The following is a 23,514-nucleotide window of genomic DNA, read 5'->3' on the forward strand; positions in this document are numbered from 1 at the left end:
TTGTTAATTGGTTAACAGTTAGTTTACTTAAAGTAATAGAGCTAAAAACTAACCTTACATTTCTGTAAATTTACACATTTTTCATGTAAAATGTTACCATTTTGTAAGTAAAAAGTAAGCTTTTGTAAGCTTAGGCTACATGAAGCTTCATTCCCAGAATTAATTGAGTGACACCTCATATTTGATGATTTTTCAGATTAATAAATGTTTCTTGTTATTCTTTTTTTTTCCAGATATGTAGCCCATATAATACATCATAGTAAAACTTGTTGTTAAATGAATATTTATATAAATATATTATCACATGTTTTGTGTATGGCACTGTATGCACTTTCTATATATTTGTCATGTATTCCCTGTGTGGTTGGATTCTTTTATTATTTCCATTATCTTATTATCTTGTAAAGCTACCTGTGTATATAATATATATATATAATTTTGTTTCTTTTCCAGTTTTTCCAGTTACCTTTCCAGTGTTTTAATAAGCTGTAATATTTTAAATGATCTGTGCATATAAAGAGGTTTTATTTTATGATAAAAAATAAAATAAAAAAAACTCTGGTGTCTTTCCATGAGCAGAATACTTTTTGACATGCATTTTTTATTTAACTTTGCATCATCCCATATAAACATAATTTTCTGTCTAAAAAACAACAACAACCATAACTTGAAAGATATATGTTCATGTGATAAATGGCATTAAAAACACATGATTTAATAAATGGATTCTTTGAATGTTGAATTCCTAGTTAGAACACTAGATGGCGCTGTAATACAGAATACATATTTGTAGTTTAAATACTGAATGTATTAAAGACATATCAGGGAAATTATAACAAGAGCACAATGTGTGGGATGCTGTTCTTGAAAAAAAAATCACAATAATAAACAGTAAGTTATTATTATGATTTTTACCACAGTAAAACAATGGTAATGTGATATCAGGCACTTTCTCCCACATGCACTGAAGAAAATCACAAATTACGATTTTAAAAGAACATGGAGGAAATATTTGTATGGTTATATGTAGGTTACCTGCTTTATGGTTTAGCAATGCATTTGATTTTCTTTTTCTTTTTTATAAGCGGTGTACATTATTAATAACCCTATAAAAAGTTATTGGTCAATAAGTTAAATTATAAATAAGTTAAGACAACATGTTACACATTACTTTAACTCATCAAAATAAGTTTCAACTTTAATAAGTTATACAAGACTCAACTCATTATTTTAAGTCAAATTAATGCGATTAGGTTGACTTAAAAATCCAAATTGACCGTACTTAAAAATTTTAGGCATCATATATTAAATATATTTAATTGGATTTTTTTTACAGTAAGGAATAGGGAGGAATAAGACGGGAAGAGATAATAATTGCAAGGCTTAGGTTTAGACACAATGGACTAAATCAAACTGTTCAAAATATGTAAAGATAACAAAGGAAATGTGATTTCTGTGGAGAAATAGGAGGAAACGGCTAACATGTTATGATATTATTGTCAGAAATATGAAAACGATTTGATTCAAAACTTAAAGGGATAGTTCACTTTAAAATGAAAATTCTGTCATCATTTACTCACCCTCAAGTTGTTTCAAACCTGTATTTTTCCTACTATGGAAGTCAATGGGTACAGTTAACTGTTTGGTTACCGACATTCTTCAAAATATATTTATTTGTGTTCAGCAGAAGAAATATATTAATACAGGTTTGAAACAACTTGAGGGTGAGGAAATGATGACAGAATTTTAATTTTAAAGTGAACTATCCCTTTAAGGAAAGCTAAAAATACGATGTGATTTAAAAGATTTTAGATAGGTGTTATAATTTATCGTTTAAATACCTTAGAGAAACTAATTTAAGTATTTTTTTTAAACAATGTAGGCCTACTACATAGACATTCTGGTACCAGTTGGTGGCGGAAATTAACAAGCTCGTTGTTTGCCAACCGCCAATAAACCATAGAAGAAGAGGAAGTGAAAATATTCCTGTCCTCTAGTGGTCAAACGTTGTATTAATTTCACTTCCGATGGTGTGTGTGTGTATGTCTGCTTTCGTAGGATGTTTTTGGGTTTACAATCATGTTTACAATACAGAAGGTGGAGATACTTTTGAAACGGGATGTTATTTAAATTAAAGGAAACAACATGAACCTCGACTCATTTGATGCTTTTCATGTAGGCCTAATTGAAAGAATGTTTTGTTTGACCGCCATAGACTGTAAAAAATGTTTTCGTGTGACCGCATATGTTCGCGTGACGTCATAAACCCCGCTCGAGTTGTTCAAAACGACTTATCAGCGTGTAAACTTGACCAAAAACACAGTCCTGTGCTTCAGACATAATTATTCCTCATTCTGTGTTGCCGAGGAGAGGTAGCATTAGGTAGGCCTACTCAAATCTACCAGAACACGTACCGCACTTACCACACATTTGCTAATGCTTCTGTCTAAGTTAAAGTTAAAATAATTTAGTCTTTATCGTTTAACAGTCCTTCACCCATCACTAATGTTTTGTTCTCTGACCCTCAGGTGGTTACAGAACTGGAACTGGATCTTGAGCTGTCCTCATAACTGCATCTGGACTTTATCACTATCGAGGGAATGTAAGGTGAGATTTTATATCAAATTATGATCTTGATTTCACATCCTTTTTTCACCTGTTGTGCTATTGAAACAAGAAAAAAAATCAGGTTGTTAGCAGCATTTAGTTTCTCCTCAGAGCTGATGAAAACATTAACAACCATCAAACACAAATCAAAAATTGTAAGTCATACAGTGCATTTATTCTTAAAATGAGCCAGACACTGGCAGAAAACAGGATAACCTTTATAAGAAAAAAAAAAAAAAAAACAGGGATCAAGTAAAGTTTTGCTTAGAAAGAAACTCTTGAAACTGCACTCTCAGAAAAAAAGGTATAGGCTGTCACTCGTGCTGTACATGTACTACTATAAGGGGTAAATAAGGTACAAAGGTGTACCTTTTGAAACGCTACTGCACATGACAGCTGTTGTACCTTTATGTCTGAGAGTAGCACTGCTTAACTGCAGGATCATCATGCACATAAAGTATAGAATATTTACATTTTTCAAAGTCAAATCACAGTTTGATTTTGGACCTTTTTTGTCAAACATCAGCACGAATGAGTTTAGTATTTTGTACTAAAGTGGCTTCCCTGTACAGAAGACATCTACAGTTTTCATGCAACAATCCTTGCAACGACTTGCTGTGAACACAGACTGACACCTCAGGCACACTCGCATCGACACACTCTCGACACCTCAGACACACAGACGCTTTATTGACACCTCAGACACACTCGCAGCGACACACTCTCGACACCTCAGACACACAGACGCTTTATTGACACCTCAGACAAATGCTGACAAACTGACATCAAATGCAAACCTCCAGCAGCAGAAACATTCTCATGCACAAGTTGTTTGTCTACCCAACAGATCAAACCACATTTATATAAATTAATGAGACCACAGCAGAGTTCACTTTGTCACCTTTGGATCACTTGTTTGCATCTATGTTTTGCAAACATAAAAATGCTGCAATGGGCCACATTATTTACATAATTAGTTTAAAGTCCCTGTATTGCAGTTAAGTGTCAATTATTTAGAATTTTTTTGGAGAACATTTAATTAATCTGGTTTTAATGATCATACTTTAAACCCTTTAGGATGATCCTGTATGAAACATGTTGATTCTCACAATCCCAAAACTAACTATTGACGTTGTTCAGGAGATTCACAGTTAAATGATCACACAATCTGGGTCTTGTACTCTGAACAACAATAAAGTTTGATCATCTTCTGAATTGTAGTGGTGCATATTCCACATGATCCTCCGCTTCAACTTTCTGTAAAAAAATGCATAGCAAAAGATATAATAATAATGTAATGTAATGTGATGTAGTTTTTTATAAACATCCGATGGTGCTGTTGTGTTTGAGATTTAATGTTGAAACATTATACTTTGAAACCGCCACATAAGAATACAATTATAGTTAAATCATAATTATGAAAAAATAAATAAAAATTGTGAGATTAAAAATGCCAAATTATGACAGACGCAAGTCAAACATTTTCATAATTTCAACATTTTTAAGTCCTAATTTGAACTTTTTAATGTGTATATGTGATATTTTATACTTTAAGTCATAATTATGATTTATGAGAGCATGATTTTTATTTATTATCTGGTAGAAATGGGCTTCATTATTATACAGACAAAAACACAAGCGCACACTGATCTACATCTGAAATGATACAAATGAACAATAAATTGTCTCACCGATTTCTGTGCGTTTCTTTTGTTGAATGTCGTCTCTGCGTAAGTGATCTCTTCTTTACGAGTCTCAACTGTTTGAAATTATAGATGCATTAAAACAACAAAACTCAATCTTAACTAGATCTAGTTTTTCACAGCCTATGTGTATTATTATGAATTTCAAAGTTAACCAAAGTAACACTGAAAGTTTTTAAAAACGGCTAAAATAGTGTTTATCCTTAAATTTAGAGAGACACATAAATAAATAAATAAATAAATAAATAAATAAAAGTATTTTACATTCTTTGTTTAATCAGCATTTAGGCTCAACAAGCACAACAAAAGTTATCATTCATATACATCGATTTTAGAGCACCAGCCACATCCTTACAGATTATATTCATAATAACTAACTTTTCTATTTTTCTATTTATCAGTGTTGATTCAGTTTGAGAAACTTGTTTTTTGTGCGAGAGTAAAGAGCGACATACAGTGTCATTTTATGCAATTAGAAATATACATTTATCATAACAATGAAAATTATGAGAATCATTTTTAATTAAATGATAAAATAGGGCTATCAGTTGGCTAAAATCTTAAGAACATATTTTCAAAGAATTCTTTCTTATTTAACTTGTTTAAAAGGAGAAGATAATACTTGCCATCTTTATCAGTTTTTCTGTGTTTCCTGCAGATCCAGAAGATCCAAAATCCTGCAACAATCATCAGAGATCCAGCGGAGATCCACACTATCAGAGACACTGACACTGGAGGAGGAGGAGGAGGAGGAGGAGACGGTCCGACTGATGCTGCTGTTATGATAAAGAAAGAAGTGAACGCATCAGTGTGATCTACAACAGAAGACAGAGATCAGGTCAGTGAATACACACATGTATGATCAGTGCTGTGGTACCTGCACATGTGTGGCAGAGTGTGTGGATGTCCAGATGTGTGGTCTGGTTGCTGATGGGATTGTTCAGCACACAGCTGTAGGTGTTTTTATCCTGATATTCCACCTCCAGAGGTAGAGAGAGACTGATGCTGAGATCACACACACTGATGCTGGACAATACACTGATTCCTCCGTACCAGGAGAGAGTCGCATCACTCACATTCAACACTGATGAACACACCAGTGAACAATTTGATGATGATGATGATGATGATGAAGAACATTGTGAAGAGTTACTGATGATGACAGGAACAGGGAGACGAGCTGGAAAATGAGACAATAAGAGGAATATAAACACAACAATCAGATAATTTTTAACGTTGTCAATTGTAGTGAATCCATTTAATAAATGTTGTTTTGAGTGAGTGTTTAGTGTGTTGATGGTCACTGAATGTGTCTGTCATCTATAAATGATGTAACATCTGAATATGTAAATAGAATATGTGAACGTTTGGACAAATGATCTCTACTCACCATAGACAGAAACATTGAATCTTTTTGATCTCAGTTTCTCTCCACTTATCAGTAGTTGATAAACTCCAGTATGTTCAGTTGTGGTGTTCATGATGGTCAGAGATCCAGTTTGATTGTCCAGCTTCAGTCTGTCTCTGAATCTTTCAGTAATATTATATATGGAGAAAGTTAGCTTGTTTTTTTTAATTTTAGCTCTCAGAGAGTTCTTAGCTCCATATTTCCACTGTATGTATTCATCTTCATGTATTTCAGTGACATCAGTGTTTAGAGTAACAGAATCTCCCTCCATCACTGACACTGAATCGCCAAACACACCTGATGAACAAACAGATTTTACACAGATTACGGCCACTGATGGTTTACAAAGCCTGAAATCATCTTTGTTTATATGTAAAGTTGAGAATATCCAAAACAAGCACAAACTCAAAACAAAATGTAAAATATTAACCCTCAAATTATCAACCTTATTGGTGCAGCGCATCCTTACACTTTAATTTGTTTTAAAGTGTAGAGAACAATCAGTTTTTAAAGTTTCAAAATATATTGACAATAAATGCATAATTATTGCAGATTACAAATACAGTTTTAATTGTGCTGGTTATTTTAATGTGTATTTAGATATTCAGATCACTGGATAGTCTGCACTGTAAATTTGCTGCACATTTTCACTAGTACATTTCCATGACATTTACATTCACTGTAGATATTTCCATTATATTTATGACCATTTCCAGACTTGAAAATGGCAATGTAAACCTAATCCTAAACCCAAATGAGACTGCATTCAAAGTTAGAAGATTTTGTATTATGTTCATACAAAATTCACAATTCTTTTGGTACATAAAAGCAGATGAAAATAATCCAAAATAATTTACACTGAAATGGTGGATGGGGGCTTTAAAAGCATTTTAAACAAGCCATAAAAATGCTTTTATAACTTACCAGTCAGACTCCAACAGCAAAAAAAGAACAAAACTAACATGAGGAACATTTTCTTCAGTGGTTCAGTGTGTGATCTAACAGCAGAACTGTTCAAGTGTAGTGTGAATCCTCCCATGCAGCGTTTGGCCCTCCTAGTTCACACATTGCATTAGCATATGATATATAGTTCTTTACTTCTTTTGGCCCTTAAGATTTTAACTGTTCTTGATGGATAAAAAAAAAATATATATATATTTTTATCAAAAGGTTAATGATTCATATTAGAAAGGTTCATAGTACCGCCTCAGTGATAGCTTTTCTATAACTCAGTGACTGTTTCAAATGGCTAAAAGTAGAAGAATAGTGTGTGTATTGTGGAATTTCATAGTGAAATGGAGCATAACTCTAGTGATTTTAAAATTATACAAAAAACAAGAGTACAAAGTTAAAAGCATGTATGATCTCACAGTACTGGGTTTATCTTCTGAGTCAAACTGAAACCTGCTGCGGTTAGTTCTAACTGTGGTTTGATCCGTTGGGTCGACACACACATGTTGGTGACACTGGGCATTCAGTGCACGAGTGGTTCATTTGTAGGTGAAGAGTTTCTGTGCTTCTACTATAAACAGCTTTTTTGGCGGTTTAACCTACTGGGGAAAAACATGAGTAACTGTTTGACACTGAGGGAGAAAAACAATAGCATATTTATTAGTCACACTTTAGGGTCCAATTTTCACTAACTGCATACCATCGTCAATAAGGCCTAAGATCATTGAGATTGGACAGTGGATGATTGGAAGAAAGTGCCCTGACGAATCAAGATTCCTGGTGCATCACGTCAACGGCCGAGCGCGGTTACCAACAGAGGCATTGGCACCTGTATGCACAGTTGGACAGAGACAGGCCAGCGGTGGTGTTGTAAAGCTGTGGGCAATGTTTTGATGGGACACTTTAATCCCCATTATCCTAACAGCACAATCCCTGACGGACAGTAGGTTCAGGTTCAGATATCTGAACATCATTGCGGACCAAATGTACTAATTCATGGCAATTGTGTTCTCTGCCAGTGATGGCCATTACCAACAGGATAATGCACCATACCACACTGCCAGAATCATCATGGAGTGGTTCGAGGAACATTATGGTGAATTTCTGTTGAAGCCCCACTGAAGTACCTTGGAACGAGCATTTTTGTGTGATACGCTGATGTAAATTTTTGGAATCTGATTATGTCATCCAGATTAATCAGTTTCTACCCAGCTCTGTATATTATTATAAACATCAGAGATGTGACTGTGAGAACAGCAGTAACTATAGCGCACCCTATCCTGTGAAAGTAAGATATTCTTAGAGAGATGTAATTTTCTGCTTTGGACACTATAGTCAAGTCAAGTCACTTTCATTGATATAGCGCTTTTAACAATATAGATAGTTTCAAATCTGCTTTACAGTGATACAGAAATTTAAAGTAACAGCAATTGTTTTGGCTTAACAGCAGCTCTAGATTAAATTATTACTTAGGGGTCGCTAACACGACACCGCTCTAACAGAAAACCCTTAATGCGATCCGGCCACTCATTCGCACAAAACAGTGCCTGGTGTCTCGAGAATGCAAACCATGAAATAAGTTCCAAGGTACGAGCCTTGATAAATTTATAATACAGAATTTTTTTTATCGCTTCCGCATAGCCATGTAAACCGGAATTATCCCGACAATGTTTTATCTGTACAGAGGTAAAGTCAAGTCAAGTCACCTTTATTTATATAGCGCTTTTTACAATACAGATTGTATCAAAGCAGCTTCACAGTGATAACATGAAAAAAAAAATTTCATCATCATCCACCTTTAAGGCAGATCTATAATATTGTTGAATATTAAATGTCCCCAACTAAGCAAGCCAGAAGGCAAGGCAACAGCGGCAAGGAACCAAAACTCCATCAGGTGACAGAATGGAGAAAAAAACCTTGGGAGAACCCAGGCTCAGTCGGGGGCCAGTTCTCCTCTGGCCAACGAGCGAACAGGGTATGATTATGATTCAGGAGCATTACAGGTCAGAAGTTCAGAATGAATCAGAGAATTTGTCCAGTTCCGATTGGTTGAAGTCGGAGGGGAGGGGAGAGGAGGAGAGACTGGTTGACACTTCAGGTCAGCGGCGTCGTCGTGTCCTGGCGCTGGTCCTTCATCAGATCTGGATACGGCCTGGTTCCGGTGGACAGCAGTAAACCTCGGGATAGACAGAGAGACTAATATTAGCGTAGACGCCATCCTTCTTATAAAGTACCAAGTACATCAGGATTTACGGGAAGTGTTCCCAGTCCCGGCTGTTCTAAACTATGCAGCCTAACATTGAATTATAGAAGTCTATAATGTGTTATGTGTATGCTAGGCCGAAGAGATGTGTTTTTAGTCTAGGTTTGAACTGACAGAGTGTGTCTGCTTCCCGGACAATGTTAGGAAGACTGTTCCAAAGTTTTGAAGCTAAATAGGAAAAGGATCTACCGCCAGCAGTCGATTTTGATATTCTAGGTATTATTAACTGGCCAGAATTTTGAGATCGCAGTAGACGTGAAGGACTATAATGCGTTAAGAGCTCGCTCAAGTACTGCGGAGCTAAACCATTTAGTGTTTTGTAAGTAATCATCAAATATATTTTAAAATTCATACAATATTTAATAGGGAGCCAATGCAGTGTTGACAGAACGGGGCTAATATGGTCATACTTCCTGGTTCTGGTAAGAACTCGAGCTGCTGCGTTTTGGACCAGCTGTAGTTTGTTTATTAAGCGTGGAGGGCAACCACCCAGTAGAGCATTACAATAATATAGCCTTGATGCCATGAACACATTTACTAATTGTTCTGCATTTTTCATTGAGAGCATATGACGTAACTTAGATACATTTTTAAGATGAAAAAAAAAATGCGGTTTTACAGACACTAGACACGTGACTTTCAAAAGAATGATTGGTATCAAAGAGCACACCCATGTTCCTAACCGACGACGAAGACTTAACAGAGCAGCCATCAAGTGTTAGACAGTACTCTAGGTTATTATGTGAAGAATGGTTTTTGTCCAATAATTAGAATCTCTGTTTTTTAGGTTATGAAATTCAGTCATCCAGTTTTTCAGTCATCAGCTATGCATTCCGTTAATTTTGTGAATTGGTAGGTTTCGTTAGGTTTTGAAGAAATATACAGCTGAGTATCATCAGCATAACAGTGAAAACTAATGCCATGCTTCCTAATGATATCTCCTAATGGTAGCATGTACAGAGTGAACAGCAGCGGTCCTAGTACTGAGCCTTGTGGTACGCCATACTGAACTTGTGATCGTTAAGACATCTCTTCATTTACTGCTACAAACTGATAACGGTCAGATACGTATGAATTAAACCATGCTAATGCAATTCTACAAATGCCAACATAATTTTCGAGTCTATTTAAAAGAATGTTGTGGTCAATGGTATCAAATGCAGCACTAAGATCGAGTAACACTAATAGAGAGATACATCCGCGATCGGATGATAAGAGCAAATCATTTGTGACTCTAATGAGAGCGGTCTCAGTACTATGGTACGGTCTAAATCCTGATTGAAAATCCTTGCAGATATCATTTCTAGCTAAAAATTAACATAGTTGTGAAGATACTGCTTTTTCTAGTATCTTCGACAGAATAGGTAGATTCGAAATCGGCCTGTAAACCTTTAAACCGATCAAGTTGCTTTTTTTTAACAAGCGGTTTAATCATGGCCAGCTTAAAAGTTTTTGGTACGTATCCTAATGTCAAAGATGAATTAATGATATTAAGAAGAGGATCTATGACATCTGGAAGCATCTCTTTCAGTAGCTTAGTCGGTATATGGTCTAACATACACGTTGTCGATTTAGATGATTTAACGAGTTTGCAAAATTCTTCCTCTCCTATAGCAATGAATGAATCACATTTTTCGTCAGGGAGATTACAATGCACTGCCTGGTGCATTACTGTAGTAGACGGTTGCATTGTTATAATTTTCTAGAGAGCTTGTGCTGAATTTGCCAATGTTAGTATAGAGAACAGTGAAGGGTGGAATCAATATTTAATAAACTTAGAACATTTCCATGCATGTTAAGCTAAACATAGTTTATTTATGTTCTCTATTTTTACTATAAGCCTACTATTTCTGAACGACTAAAATAAACTAGAGCAAAGCAACAAAATTTCAGATGTATACAACTTATGAGAGTGCATAAAAAAACAAAAAAAAACAAAGATGAAATCAAACAATGTAGCACAAAGAACCTGGCAGAGAATAAATATGAACTAAAGGTGTAAGTCAGGGCACATATGAGCTCTCCTGTAAATTCTGTTTTGATCATCATTTTTGCTGACCTTTGCATACACAGCCTCCTCTGATTTCTGCAAAGAAAATGAGCAGAAACTTGCTGATGCAAGAGTTTAATAACATGATCTATATCAGGGTTCAACATTAACACTTGTCCAGGACAAGTGGATTTTTTGAAGGGGCAAATGAAACGTATTTTACATGCCCAATCGGACAAGTATCCTGATTAAAACTTCAATATCTAAAAAAAGAAAGAAAAAAGAGCGATAGCGGCATCTGGTGGTCAGACTTGTTTTCTCCACTCAGACATGAGTGGAATCAATCTGGGATCAATACAGTTCTATCTAATCTCATCTAAATTAATTTGTGCCAATGAGACCACAATTCATGTCATGTGTAGCCAGGTCAACATATTCACATATTGATCAATAATATAAAAATATACAATTATGTGATCATAAATCATCAAAAAATGAACATCGCAATGAACAATGGGTCTATGAACATCTTGATAACCCTGGTGCAACTAAAAATTATGTATCTTGATTTCTCAAATGCATTCAATAGCATTCAGCCAGAACTGCTGGTGAGAAGATGAGGAGGATGCAGGTGGAGACAGAGATTGTCTATTTTACTGCCAGACCTCAGTGTGCTTCCAAAAATGTGTTTCAGAGACTGTTCTGTGAGGCACAGGTGTCCCACAGGGAACCTTTCTATCACCTTTCCTGTTTAGTCTTTACACATCCGACATCCAATGTAACTCTGACACCTGTTTTCTTCAGAAATACTCAGTCAGCTGTCGTGGGCTGCATTAGAGAAGGTTGTGAGGGGGAATACAGGAGCACGATCAGGGACTTTGTGGGCTGGTGTAACAATAACCACCCGATGCTTAACATCTTAAAAACAAAAGAAATTTACTTTAGAAGGATGAGGCATAAACCAGATCCAGTCTCCATTCAAAGAACAGATTTGGATCTTGTCTACAACTATAAGTAAGAGTGCAGCTGGATAACAAACTGGACTAGTCCAGCCACATGGGGGCAGTATATAAAAATAGGTCAAAGCAGGCTGTATTTTTTTAAGAAGACTGCAATCTTTCTACATTTGCCAACCTCTGTGGTGCACCTTCTAGACTGATGTGGCTAGTGCTTTCTTCTTTGGTGTGGTGTGGTGAGGGGAGGGCACACGCACATCTGACAGGAACAGACTAAATAAACTGATTAAAAATGCAAGCTCCATCAATGGCATCTCACAGGACTGGGTTGAGCAAGTGGCAGAGGTGAGGATGTTGAGAAAATTAAACATTATCATGAACAATGATAGACATTAGACAACCACTATCGGTGTTTCGGCAGGGCACGTTCAGTGGCAGAGTGATGCCACTGAAATGTAAAACTGAACGGCATCTGAAGTCATTCCTGCCTGCTACTATTGGTCTCTTTAATGTGCAATAACGGAGTCTGATTTATATTTATTAATATATTTATTCTTATAGTTTTTACCTATGTTAGTATTATTAAAATAGGGGTTGTATACCTTTACTTAATTGTGTTTGTGTATTTGTTTTTAGTATCATCATTATAGGGTAAAGCATGTTTAGTTAATATATTATTGGGTATAGGATGCTTCAGTGAAAGTTTTGTTTTATAAATGTAGTTAGGTAGATAGATTGAAGTTGTCTGTGTGCGAGCACTGAATGTGGTTGCTGCTATTGTAACACATCTAACTTCCTGAGAAGGATTAATAAATTATTTATCATCATTATTATCATCATAAATGGCAGCACACGACAAACCAAATCATCAAAACTCCCTCCCGACATCCCAAAATATCTGAAATGCATTTCCTCATCCAGTCTTTCAGTGGCCGAAAAAAACATCGCAAATTCCTCCTCCTTCTGCCTCAACTGGTTCATAGATCGTATGTACCATTTTAGCTTTAGTAATTTCACTAAAAGTAACTGTTTTTCAACATCAATCGACTCTAACTCCAATGTGATCCAATCAATTTCAGTTGCCAAAACTCAAAGTAGCCTAAACTCAAAACAGCCGCGAGAAAACTCAACACGTGGAACATAGAAACCCCCTCGTGCCAACTAGTGTTTTGACTGTGTAATTGCAGAGCAACACAGACAAAATGCAGAAGTATAAATGTACACTACGGCGTACACTTGATGATAAAGACTTAACTCTCTTTCTTTCGGCAAACACAAAAGGTACGGTAGTTGTAGCGAAGGCTACATTCAAGATAAGGGCTGGTTTCAGGTGTGTATAGCAGTGTACCAGGTGTGTCTGTTAGATCACGACAGAGAGAAAAGCAATCAATTTTCACTGATTTATTATCAGTTATGCACATATCAGCATCAGAGGGAGGAGTCAGTCTTTACAATTAACAAGTAGAAGTTTGAAGACTGCATTGGACTCTGGAGGTGTTAAAGTCAGTGAGGCTTCCTTTGCAGCATCCAGAGGGAATGGTTCTCCTTAGCTTAGTTTGAGGCTAGGACGAGTGCAGATCAGCATGTGAGGATTAATGAGAATTATACGACACGTTAACAGGTGAAGCACATTAGCAGAGAAACCTGAGGTACAGTCAATGAGTCCGGTCTTAATCAAAGTGGGTTTGGTTCATAAGGGGTTTGGTTTAAAATAAATAATAATGTTTTTTTGATCTCCTCAACCCTCAACCTTTTTCTACATTTCCTGCAGGTATAGAAGATCCTGACAGCAGTTACAATCAACAGAAAACCACCAGCCGCAGCAGCAGCAGAGATCAACACTATCAGAGACACTGAGACTGGAGGAACTGAAGGAGAGGAAAAGAGAGACATTAATGTGAGTGAACGCATCAGTGTGATCAGGTCAGTAAACACACACACATATCATCAGTGCTGTGGTACTGTACCTGCACATGTGTGGCAGAGTGTGTGGATGTCCAGATGTGTGGTCTGGTTGCTGATGGGATTGTTCAGCACACAGCTGTAGGTGTTTTTATCCTGATATTCCACCTCCAGAGGTAGAGAGAGACTGATGCTGAGATCACACACACTGATAGAAATATACAGAAATTGAATAAAGTTGTCAAATAGTCTGCACTGCATAAATTATAAATTAAGTCCTTCATCATAAATAACTATCAGCATTACGCCACAAATGCTGCGGATTGAGCTTTAGTCGTACTGAATATTCAATAATATTTGAATGACAGGACAAATGATCTCTACTCACCATAGACAGAAACACTGAATATTATCAATGCCAGGTTCACTTCACTTATCTCTAGTGTATAATCTCCAGCATGTTCAGTTGTGGTGTGTGTGATGGTCAGAGATCCAGTTTGATTGTCCAGCTTCAATCTGTCTCTGAATCTCCCATCAAGAACATCATCATATGTGGAGACGATTTGCTTCTTTTTCTTTATCTTAGCTATTAGAGACTTTTCAGCTCCATATTTCCACAGTATGTCATTGCCATAACATATTTCGATATCATCAGTGTGTAAAGTAACAGATTCTCCCTCCATCACTGACTCTGAATCAGCAAACACACCTGATGAATAAACAGATTAAGATTTCATTTTACACAGATTAAGGCTTCTGAGAGTTTTATCTTCGATCCATATATATCCATCCATTTATATTCAGCTTCCAGATGATGTATAAATCTTGAAGAATATAACTGAAATTAAGTAAAAAACTATATTTACAACTTACCAGTCAGACGCCACCAGCACAAACATAACAAAGCAAACTCATGAAACATTTCCTGAAAAGTCTGATCTGATAAAACGATCTGCCGAAAGCGTGTGAATACTCCCACAACAGTTTTACCCATTTGTAGACTCTTTACAGGCTCTTTACAAATGATTTGTAGTTAAATATAAATTATTTTCTGGCTCTTATTAAGACTTAACATTCTAAAAATATATATAATTCCATTATTTACACAGAACTTTTTTACAAAGTATGGTAAAAACTCAACAAAAAGTTAAAACTATCTTCCGGCTCACATTGTTGCTCTTGCAGCTCATCTTCTGACACTGCAACAAATCAACCTGTGGTTTTCTTCAGAGATGTGGTTTGAGCTGAACGAAAATCTTGTGTTGTAGGTCACCTAAGGTGAAGAGCTTCTTCCTGTCTTTTTATGAACCTCAAAACAGCGTTACAGTCCTATACAATACTGTATCCATTAAAAAAAAGGAATAATCTGAGTCAAAAAGTTTAATACAGACTTGACCATTTTCCTGGCTGATAGCTATAAGCAGTTAAAGACAGAGAGACAATGTTGGTCTTCTGTGTTGTCTTATAATGAAACATTGCATTAAAATCCATTTTCAAAAGACATTTTCAACAAAAGTACTAATAAATGCATGCTTATAATGACAATGACAGAATCATAATCATAATCATACAGTGTTTGTTTGCTGGCCAGAAGAGGACTGGACACCTGACCAAGGTTGTCTTTTTCCACGACCGTTTGAGCTGAACAACCAAAATGCTGAATTTTCCTGTTATCACTGTAAAATTGTTTCGAAACATAGTATAAAGTGTTCTTCTTGGTTGCATACGTTTGAGCATACCTAAGAGTGGTCGACTACAACCAGCATGTATTGAAAGACACCTTTACTCTATTCTAACTAAATAGTCTATCTATAGAAACGAGTTCAAGGGATAAAGCAGTTATTATTATTTGACAGGCAGTATAACTAATTTAGTTCTGAAAAGTAACAGCAGTCTGCCTCACTCACTGCCATGTCTGTCAGTGAAAGCCTATAGTGGACCTTTTTCCACATTTCTAGGGTTCTCAGATGTCTTCATTTTAGGTAAACGTCTATAGCAGTGAATGGACGCCGACAAAAAAAAAAGATTTTCTGTGTTTGCATTTGTTCTGATAGCAAAAGATTGATTACAGCAGCTAAAAGAAAGAAAGATTCACAGTCAAATTTGCCGTCACTCTCTCAGCCGTTGAATGCAAATCTCCCTCACAACAGCCTTAGCTTTCTGAATTTACTGCCAAGTTAATATAGCATTATAAATGTGTATAGCATTTAAAAAAAAATTAAAATATTAAAAACTTACTAGATTTCTGATGTTGATAACGGTGGGAACACATCATCATAGTCTGTGAAAAGGCTCCATAATGTTAAAATTCAATAATAATAATAATTGTTCTCCTCGGTTAGATATGAAATGTTTTACTTTATCCCCTGTTTTTTATGCTCTTCAAGTTTAAATATTCAGGTGTAACAAATTGGAGAGAGAAGTCTATGACATGTCAACAATATTACCAGATGTACACACTGCAGCCATGCAGACACTGCAATGCTATTTACAAGAACAGCTTACCAGGTGTATAAATTATGAATAAAAATGTGATCACTGCTAGGTGCTTAATGACAAGATGCAATAAGAATAGTCATTCATGTGGCTTGTAATGGAAATTTTACATTTAGATGTGTTCTTTACTTTCAGATGTGTTCTTTATCTTTAGATGTGTTCAGCTTTTATTAACGTTGAAGATTTATTTTTACTCATAAGCATTTAAAGAAATATAGTCATATAAGCTAAAGCACATTATTAAAAATAGGTAACCAAGATATTAGAAATGCATAAGTTAAGATAAGCTTTCAGGAACAAAATGTTATAGAAGGCTTAGTTGAAGGGACTATGTGTACTCCAAGTGAACTTTTGTGTACTTCAAGTGTGAAAAGTATGTGCGCAGCTTTGATCAAACAAGAGATAGGTAAAAAGTGTGAAATCAAGTAGCAGCTAAGAACAGGAAACTTTAGCAGACATGACATTGTTCTTTCCAATTAGAATTAGTGTTAGACAAGAGATCTTGAACAAAGACGTTTCCTTTTAAGGTAAAAAAGGCAATCTTTTGAAACAGATACAGCCTACTCAGGATGCAGGGGCGTAGAATTTAGTAGGGACGCTAGGGACGTGTCCCTACCAATATCTAGTGACACTGATATTTCCCTAGCAATAATTTAAATCAGAACTTAAACTATATTTATATATTGATGTCCCTGTCCCCACCAATTTCAAAATCAAACCTACGCCACTGTCAGGATGTGTTAAGAGTATATAACCTTGGTGAAAGGGACGCTGTCTGACGCTAAATCAGTCGCTGTCTGTGTGTGAACGCCTATTTCTTGCAAGAAATAAAGCACATTTGTTTAATCTTTTGAGAATCGGCTTTGTCTCCTTCATCCATGTTTTAGTAGGAATTATTTCCACAACAGGCTGCATGCATGTGTACTGTTAATAATATCATTTGGATATTAATGTCTCAATTTTCTTATCAATCTTCTAGGTTATGTTGAAAGAGGAAAACAAGGAGAGATGCAAGGCTTTTACTCCGAAAACACCCATCCAGGTTTTGCAGTGATTGGTCCCAGATGCTGGAGGAGGGATAATTCATCCAATCTAGTTAATCATCCACAGTTTGTGAATAGTTCAGGATTGTTGTCGATCATTCTGATTTAAGAACAACAAATTACAAGCCAGTTTCAAAAGGTATTAAAGACAAGAATGTATTTTCTTGAGTACTGCAAATGTAAAACTGAACTTAAATTATAGCAAAATGTGATTTTAAATAAAGCCGGTCATTGATTAGACAATGTTCTTTTTTTTCTGTTAAACATGTCTTTCATTATTTAAGTTTAATGAATGTTTATGTATATTTAATAACAATATAACATACAATATGATTACATAGGCATTTCTTTCTGTATGTATATATTTAATTATTTAACAAACATGTACACTAATTCATAAATTATATTTATATACGTACATATTCGTAAATTCAAATTTACCTTAATGTTTTTTTTTTTCATTATGTCTATGATTTTCGTTACATTATTTATATTTGATAAACCTTTTTTAATCAAATAATATAAAATAATTACTAATAGAAGTATTTTATTTGAAGTACTTTTTTAAATAAATTGTTATAATCATTTATTTGCCTGACTTATGGCTTAAAGCGGCATCCTCCAACTTCCGGTTCTGGTTATTTTGTAACGCCATTGTGAGTCGCTCTTTTTTCCCATAGGGATGGGTCGATGGTTTACTTTCACTTTGCATTTAACCATTAAATCAGGAGTAGGCTACATCACTTATGAATCTGAATTCGTTTTCTGAGGAAAATGAAGCTTTACTTCAACGTGCTTAAAGTGATTTTATTTTTACTCGACCAGAGTAAGACATATTCTTTGTTAACGTCAGTTGCGACCTTTAGGCCGTATGTGCCACGATTGCTAGATTCGGTTTAGGTTTATTGTTAAGAAAATAGGCTGAAAAATAAGCCTAAAGGTGGTCGCACACCGGAGAAGCGCAGCCTCACGTCTAGGACAAAGGTATCGCGCACTTTCTCAGTTTGGCCAACAATATTGTTAACGTTATGTTTAAGGACATTATGGAATTAATATAATGTCTATAGGTTACCATGTTATTTGTAGCCTACTGTACAATTAAATACAATCGTTGCTGAGTCTGCAGTCTGAACACTAGAGCGTCCGTTAACTGAATGAATTGAGAATAAGCCTCACCTGAAAAACATGTAACACAACCGATAACATCATACATTTTCATTCAAGCAGCTGCTTTCTGTAAATGAATGTAAAACTAAATGTATATTGCAGCACAGGGTGAAGTTAGTGTACATTAACGACGATTTGAGACAAATAAATGTAGGCCTATAGCCTAGGCCTAATGGTGTGCGACCCCTTAACGCAGATGGCGCGATGTGTCCTTTTAAACAACTAAACTTTTACAATAAACATCAGTAAAAGTTAACGTTGTGCATGTAGCTTGGATGTAATGTGAGTAGCTTTGGTTATAAGCTTCTGCCAAATTATGTAAATGTTGCCTTACACACGTTATTTACGTGGGTTGTTTGACTTAAATACAATGTAGAAAACACAGCACTGTGTTATCTGAGTTAATGTGGTGGAAAATAATTCTGGTAACACTCTATAATAAGGTTAATTTGTTGACATTAGTTCATGTATTAGCCTAACTACATGAACTATGAGCAATCCCTTTGTTACTGTATTTGTTAACGTAAGTTCATTGCATTTTTACTAATGTTAACAAGATGTTATTAGTAAAGTATTGGTAGGCCTATAAGTATTAGTAAATGTTGAAATTAACATAAAAAAAAGATTGATAAATGCCTTAGGCCTATATGCAGTTCATTATTAGTTCATGTTAACTAATGTAGTTAACTAACAAACCTTATTGTAAAGTGTTACCATAACTCTCTTAAGTATTTTTTGGGGGGTACTAGTCATCTATTTAATATATATTGAGTCTATGATTTTTGTATTTATTTAATTGCATTTGCAAATATACTGTATGTTTAGGGAAAGTGGGTGAAAATGTGAATCAGGTTGTGGGTTGTGTGATAAGATCATTCGTGAGACTCGTGTTTGTCTGTTGAGTGAATGTGTGAGTCTTGAGTTTTTTCTGATGTTTGTTTGCAGGTTTAAAATGATGAATCCAGACATATTTCTCTACTCACATTTATGATCTGTAGAACAAAAATCACAATTGTTTTTTGCTTAGGTGTGTCTGGTGTTGGATCAGATGAAGTGTCTGTGATCGAGGGAGATTCAGTCACTTTATACACTGGTGTTAAAACAAACCAACAAGAAGATATTAAATGGTATTTTAATGACATTCGCATCGCTCAAATCAATGGAGATCTCAGTAAGATCTGTACAGATGTTCAGTGTAATGAAGGTACAGAGAGATTCAGAGACAGACTGAAGCTGGATCATCAGACTGGATCTCTGACCATCACACACACCAGAAACACAGACTCTGGAGAATATACACTACTGATCTTCAGCAGCAGTGACATTGAAAAGATCTTCAGTGTTACTGTCCAAGGTGAGTCATTTAATTACGTTTAAATTAACCCAATAAGTATTGGTTTGTGAACTGTTTAAAAAAAGTATGTTTTTAGTCAGTGACACTTGCATAATATCCACCAGTTTTCCTGAGTACTTCTAGTTTAGCTCAAAGTGCTGATACTTTTTTGATTTTCAGTTGCTAAAATAAGTCGCATTTATCAGTTAAAACAATATCATACAACTGATGACAAAAGTATAAATGTATAATTATCAGTCAACGATAAATATGGATAAATTAGTAAACTGGATGGATTATCATTCACTCTCTAGTAATAATGTCTGTTTCTCTGTAGATGTTCCAGATTCAGGTTTGTCTTCAGGAGCTGTAGCAGGAATAGTTGTTGCTGTTCTGCTGGTTTCTGCAGTTGTTGCTTCTGTGGTTTACTATCGTCACAGCATGAGCCATGCAGCAGTAACACAGAATGTAAGTATTGCAGATATGAGATTTATGTGCACAAAAACATTTTAAAGAACAGTGTATGAATACATATCAAACATAGCTATACACAAATACATACACTGTTGGTCAAAAGTTTGGGATTGGTAAGTTTTTTTAAATGTTTTTGAAAGAAGTCTCTTATATTCACCAAGGCTGCATTTAAAAATACAAATACAAAACGGTAATGTTGTTAAATATTATGACATTTTAAAAAAACTGGTTGAATATATTTTAAAATGTAATTTATTTCTGTGATTTATATTTTATTTAATTGAACATATATAACAGCAAATACATACAGTTATTATAACTGTATACAGCTATAACAGAATAGAGAGAGAGAGAGATGACAGACAAAAATGTACAATATTTTTTATATAAAGATTGACTGGGTAAAATCAATGTAACAACTTGAATGATACCTCTTTAACCTTATTAGCGATTAAATATTTGTTGAGAGACCACAAGAAATATATTCTTCCAAGGAATGTCATTAAAACAATTACTCCAATTGAGATGTTACAGAAGGGACAGTAATAATATAATTCTGAAAAAGTTGTCTACTCTTTCTTTTCCTGGGAGAGGGACTAGTTTAAAGTCGGCATGAAATCAAAATTGACCCTATTTACTTTGTTAGCACTCTCCAAATAAGTTTCAAGCAAGAAAGGTGCTAACCCTAAAGCAAAACTCTGTGTGCACTGAAAACTGATGCTGAAAATTCAGCTTTGATCACAGGAATAATTACATTTAGAAATAGTTTCCAATAACAGACTTACAGATCAGATCACAGACACTGTAGTTTATATTGCATTGTTCACATATGCTATCCTCATGCCTCCTGCAGCAGATATATGGCATCTTCACACAGCTTTTTATTTAATTACATTTTTTACAAAATTATCTTTAAAATACAGTATCCTGAAAAAGGGACATTTATTTTTTAAAAGTGTGTGTGTGTGTTTTCGTGTAACTGAAACATCAATCCTCCTCATTACTTTTACCTTTTGTGAATGTGTATTTGCTTACAGGAGAATGATAATTGGGGATAGCTCGCCACCTAACCCGAAAGACATTCCTTTGAGGAAGAAGACGTCCTTAAATCAGACTCAGGCCGAGGCTGCCAGGAAAACAATGTCAAATCATTTATAATTTTGATACTATGATTTAAATGGACACTGAAGAGAATTAAATGCCCAGAATGCCTCTCTTCTCTCTATTGTTGCTGTTACTGGAAAAGTCACATGTTGCTTATGTTTATGGTTTACAGTAACTCTAACCCTTGAGGCCTGTTGCATGAAACTAGTTGAACAAACTCTGTTTTCAAAATACTCCAAAATACTTCAAAATACTTCAAAATACTTCAAAATACTTGATGTATTGTTTGTCAGGGAGAATGTTACAGCGTAATTTCTGCGTGTGTATGTGTACTGTATACTACTACAATAACCAAAAATGGTTTTAAAGTCCCCCTTTAGTCAATAATTGTATTTGTCTTGTTAAAATGTTATGTTTGATGAAGACAAACATAACATGTTTTGCCTTGTTTCTTTGTTCCTATTTTTGTCTTCATCTGGGGCTCATTTTTTGTTTGTGAAATATTGCCTTAAACACTTTTTAAAGTAAAGCCCACAACACTATCTTTCTGAAACTCGAAAGTTCTCTGTATGTGATAAGCATTATTAAAAACATGATCCACTCTATGGAAGAATAGTTTTTTATTAACCATTAATAACATTTATTTTCCGTACAGGAAAACGAAATAACAAAATAACCCCCTTGGGCCACAGTTAGTGTGTGTTTAATAAGAGGAAACAAAACTAGACAGCTGTCTAAAAACATACAAATATAAACCTCATGACATGAGCAACAAGCTGAAGTAATCATTAAATTCTTTTTACACTGGGGAATTTGGGGAGGAAACTAAACTTATTTTATTATTATTATTAATAAACAGTGGTTTACTGAAAAAAATGGTGTCTCTGTCTTTAACAAAACAAATCTAAAAGATAAAAAAATATATCTCTGCTAATGCTGTAAACTATGTAGGGAGCCTTTGCACATTACTAAAATATTTAAGGTTGACAACAGAGCCCAAACTATTAGCCTAAATTCATTTTTTATAATAATCAATATTCATAACAAACATGTAAACTGCACATTAGGCAGTTTTTGCATTGTTTTTACTCAATTCATTAATTCATTTAATTTATTGTTGAAATATAATCATTTACTCACTGGCTGTCATTTTCATGACAGATTTACATTAAATAATTAAGATAGTAGAAAATGAAGTTGTACTTCTGATGAAATGACACACTGACACTGTTTTTCATGTTTAATACGGTAAAGCTGATTTTAAGCAATCTATTGTATAAAGTCCTATATAAGTGCACTTGACAAGACTTAGATGCTTTTCTTATGCTTAATTAAAATACTTGCTGTTTTCTCAATTTAAGAGTTGAGTTGTGTATATTTCGTTATTGAGAGTAAAGCGGGCAGCACATATACCTTCCTTTAGGACACAAAGTTACACCAGTAGGGGACGACAAGTGAGTGACGTGTGTGAATCAGTACTTTGGCCCAAATACTGTAGAACCCTATATTGTCACAGTAAAATGTTAGCATAACAGAAGTAATGGCTGTTACATCAAAGAAAATTTGTAATAAAATATTTATAATCCATATAGATGATTTACCAATGTATAAAACCGTGCAAATTCTAAATTTCATCTATGGTACAAAGTGAGCCAAATTATCTGGGGTAAATTGAGCCAGCCATAAGGCACTGTAGTTAAGATAAATCCCTGAAGTATAAACTGGAGTAATTTCAATGTAATATTACACAACTGGTTTAGTTCATCTTTTTCAAATCTTTTTGTACAAGTAGGCTACACCAAATCTCTGATAAGAAACAGAAGCTTATTGATAAGTAGGCCTATCTTTCCACCTGTAGTCCCTTTGCAGAAAAAACTATGCAATGCTAAGAACCTTTTGATTCAAATTTAAATTAGTTTCTTTGGCTGTCAAATTAGATGTTTCATTTGTAAAGTCACATGATCCCGTTTTCCCCAGCCATTTTATAGAAACATCCGATTTGATTGTTTTAATCACAAAGCATCAGACACTGCATTCAAACATGTTGCATTACTGTAGGACAAAAAATAGCAATGTCGTGTGTGTGTGTGTGTGTGTGTGTGTCCACACCCCCATCC

At 35.0% G+C, this 23,514-nt stretch overlaps 3 protein-coding genes across 5 annotated transcripts; 1 reads left to right on the plus strand and 2 right to left on the minus strand.

Moving 5' to 3' along the window:
- The window catches only part of LOC306987895 (SLAM family member 5-like), a 332,963-nt gene that overhangs the window by 192,865 nt on the left and 116,584 nt on the right, over nt 1-23,514 (minus strand).
- LOC306987941 (uncharacterized protein) lies at nt 1,996-22,677 on the plus strand. 4 transcript variants are annotated; one of them, XR_013795270.1, is made up of 8 exons: nt 1,996-2,382; nt 2,529-2,607; nt 4,969-5,148; nt 13,650-13,801; nt 17,256-17,458; nt 19,514-19,840; nt 20,157-20,287; nt 21,331-22,013. XR_013795270.1 is itself a non-coding variant. In XM_079592604.1 (4 exons), exons 1-4 carry the CDS (start codon nt 18,094-18,096, stop codon nt 21,349-21,351), a joined length of 531 nt encoding a protein of 176 aa, XP_079448730.1. In that variant the 5' UTR covers nt 17,950-18,093; the 3' UTR covers nt 21,352-22,677. The 4 variants fall into 4 exon arrangements, 1 of the variants encoding a protein (XP_079448730.1); XR_013795271.1 differs by having other exon boundaries at nt 13,650-13,775; XM_079592604.1 differs by lacking the exons at nt 1,996-2,382; nt 2,529-2,607; nt 4,969-5,148; nt 13,650-13,801; nt 17,256-17,458 and adding an exon at nt 17,950-18,145 and having other exon boundaries at nt 21,331-22,677.
- Nucleotides 2,763-6,732, minus strand: LOC306987896 (uncharacterized protein). Its single transcript, XM_079592526.1, has 6 exons — nt 6,643-6,732; nt 5,701-6,015; nt 5,188-5,490; nt 4,937-5,086; nt 4,299-4,366; nt 2,763-3,864 (listed from the first exon to the last, which is right to left on the minus strand). The coding sequence occupies exons 1-6, from the start codon at nt 6,689-6,691 to the stop codon at nt 3,811-3,813; spliced, it is 939 nt and encodes a 312-aa protein (XP_079448652.1). The 5' UTR covers nt 6,692-6,732; the 3' UTR covers nt 2,763-3,810.

The sequence above is a fragment of the Phoxinus phoxinus genome (genome assembly GCF_949152265.1).
Source record: "Phoxinus phoxinus genome assembly, chromosome: 20".
NCBI lineage: Eukaryota > Metazoa > Chordata > Actinopteri > Cypriniformes > Leuciscidae > Phoxinus > Phoxinus phoxinus.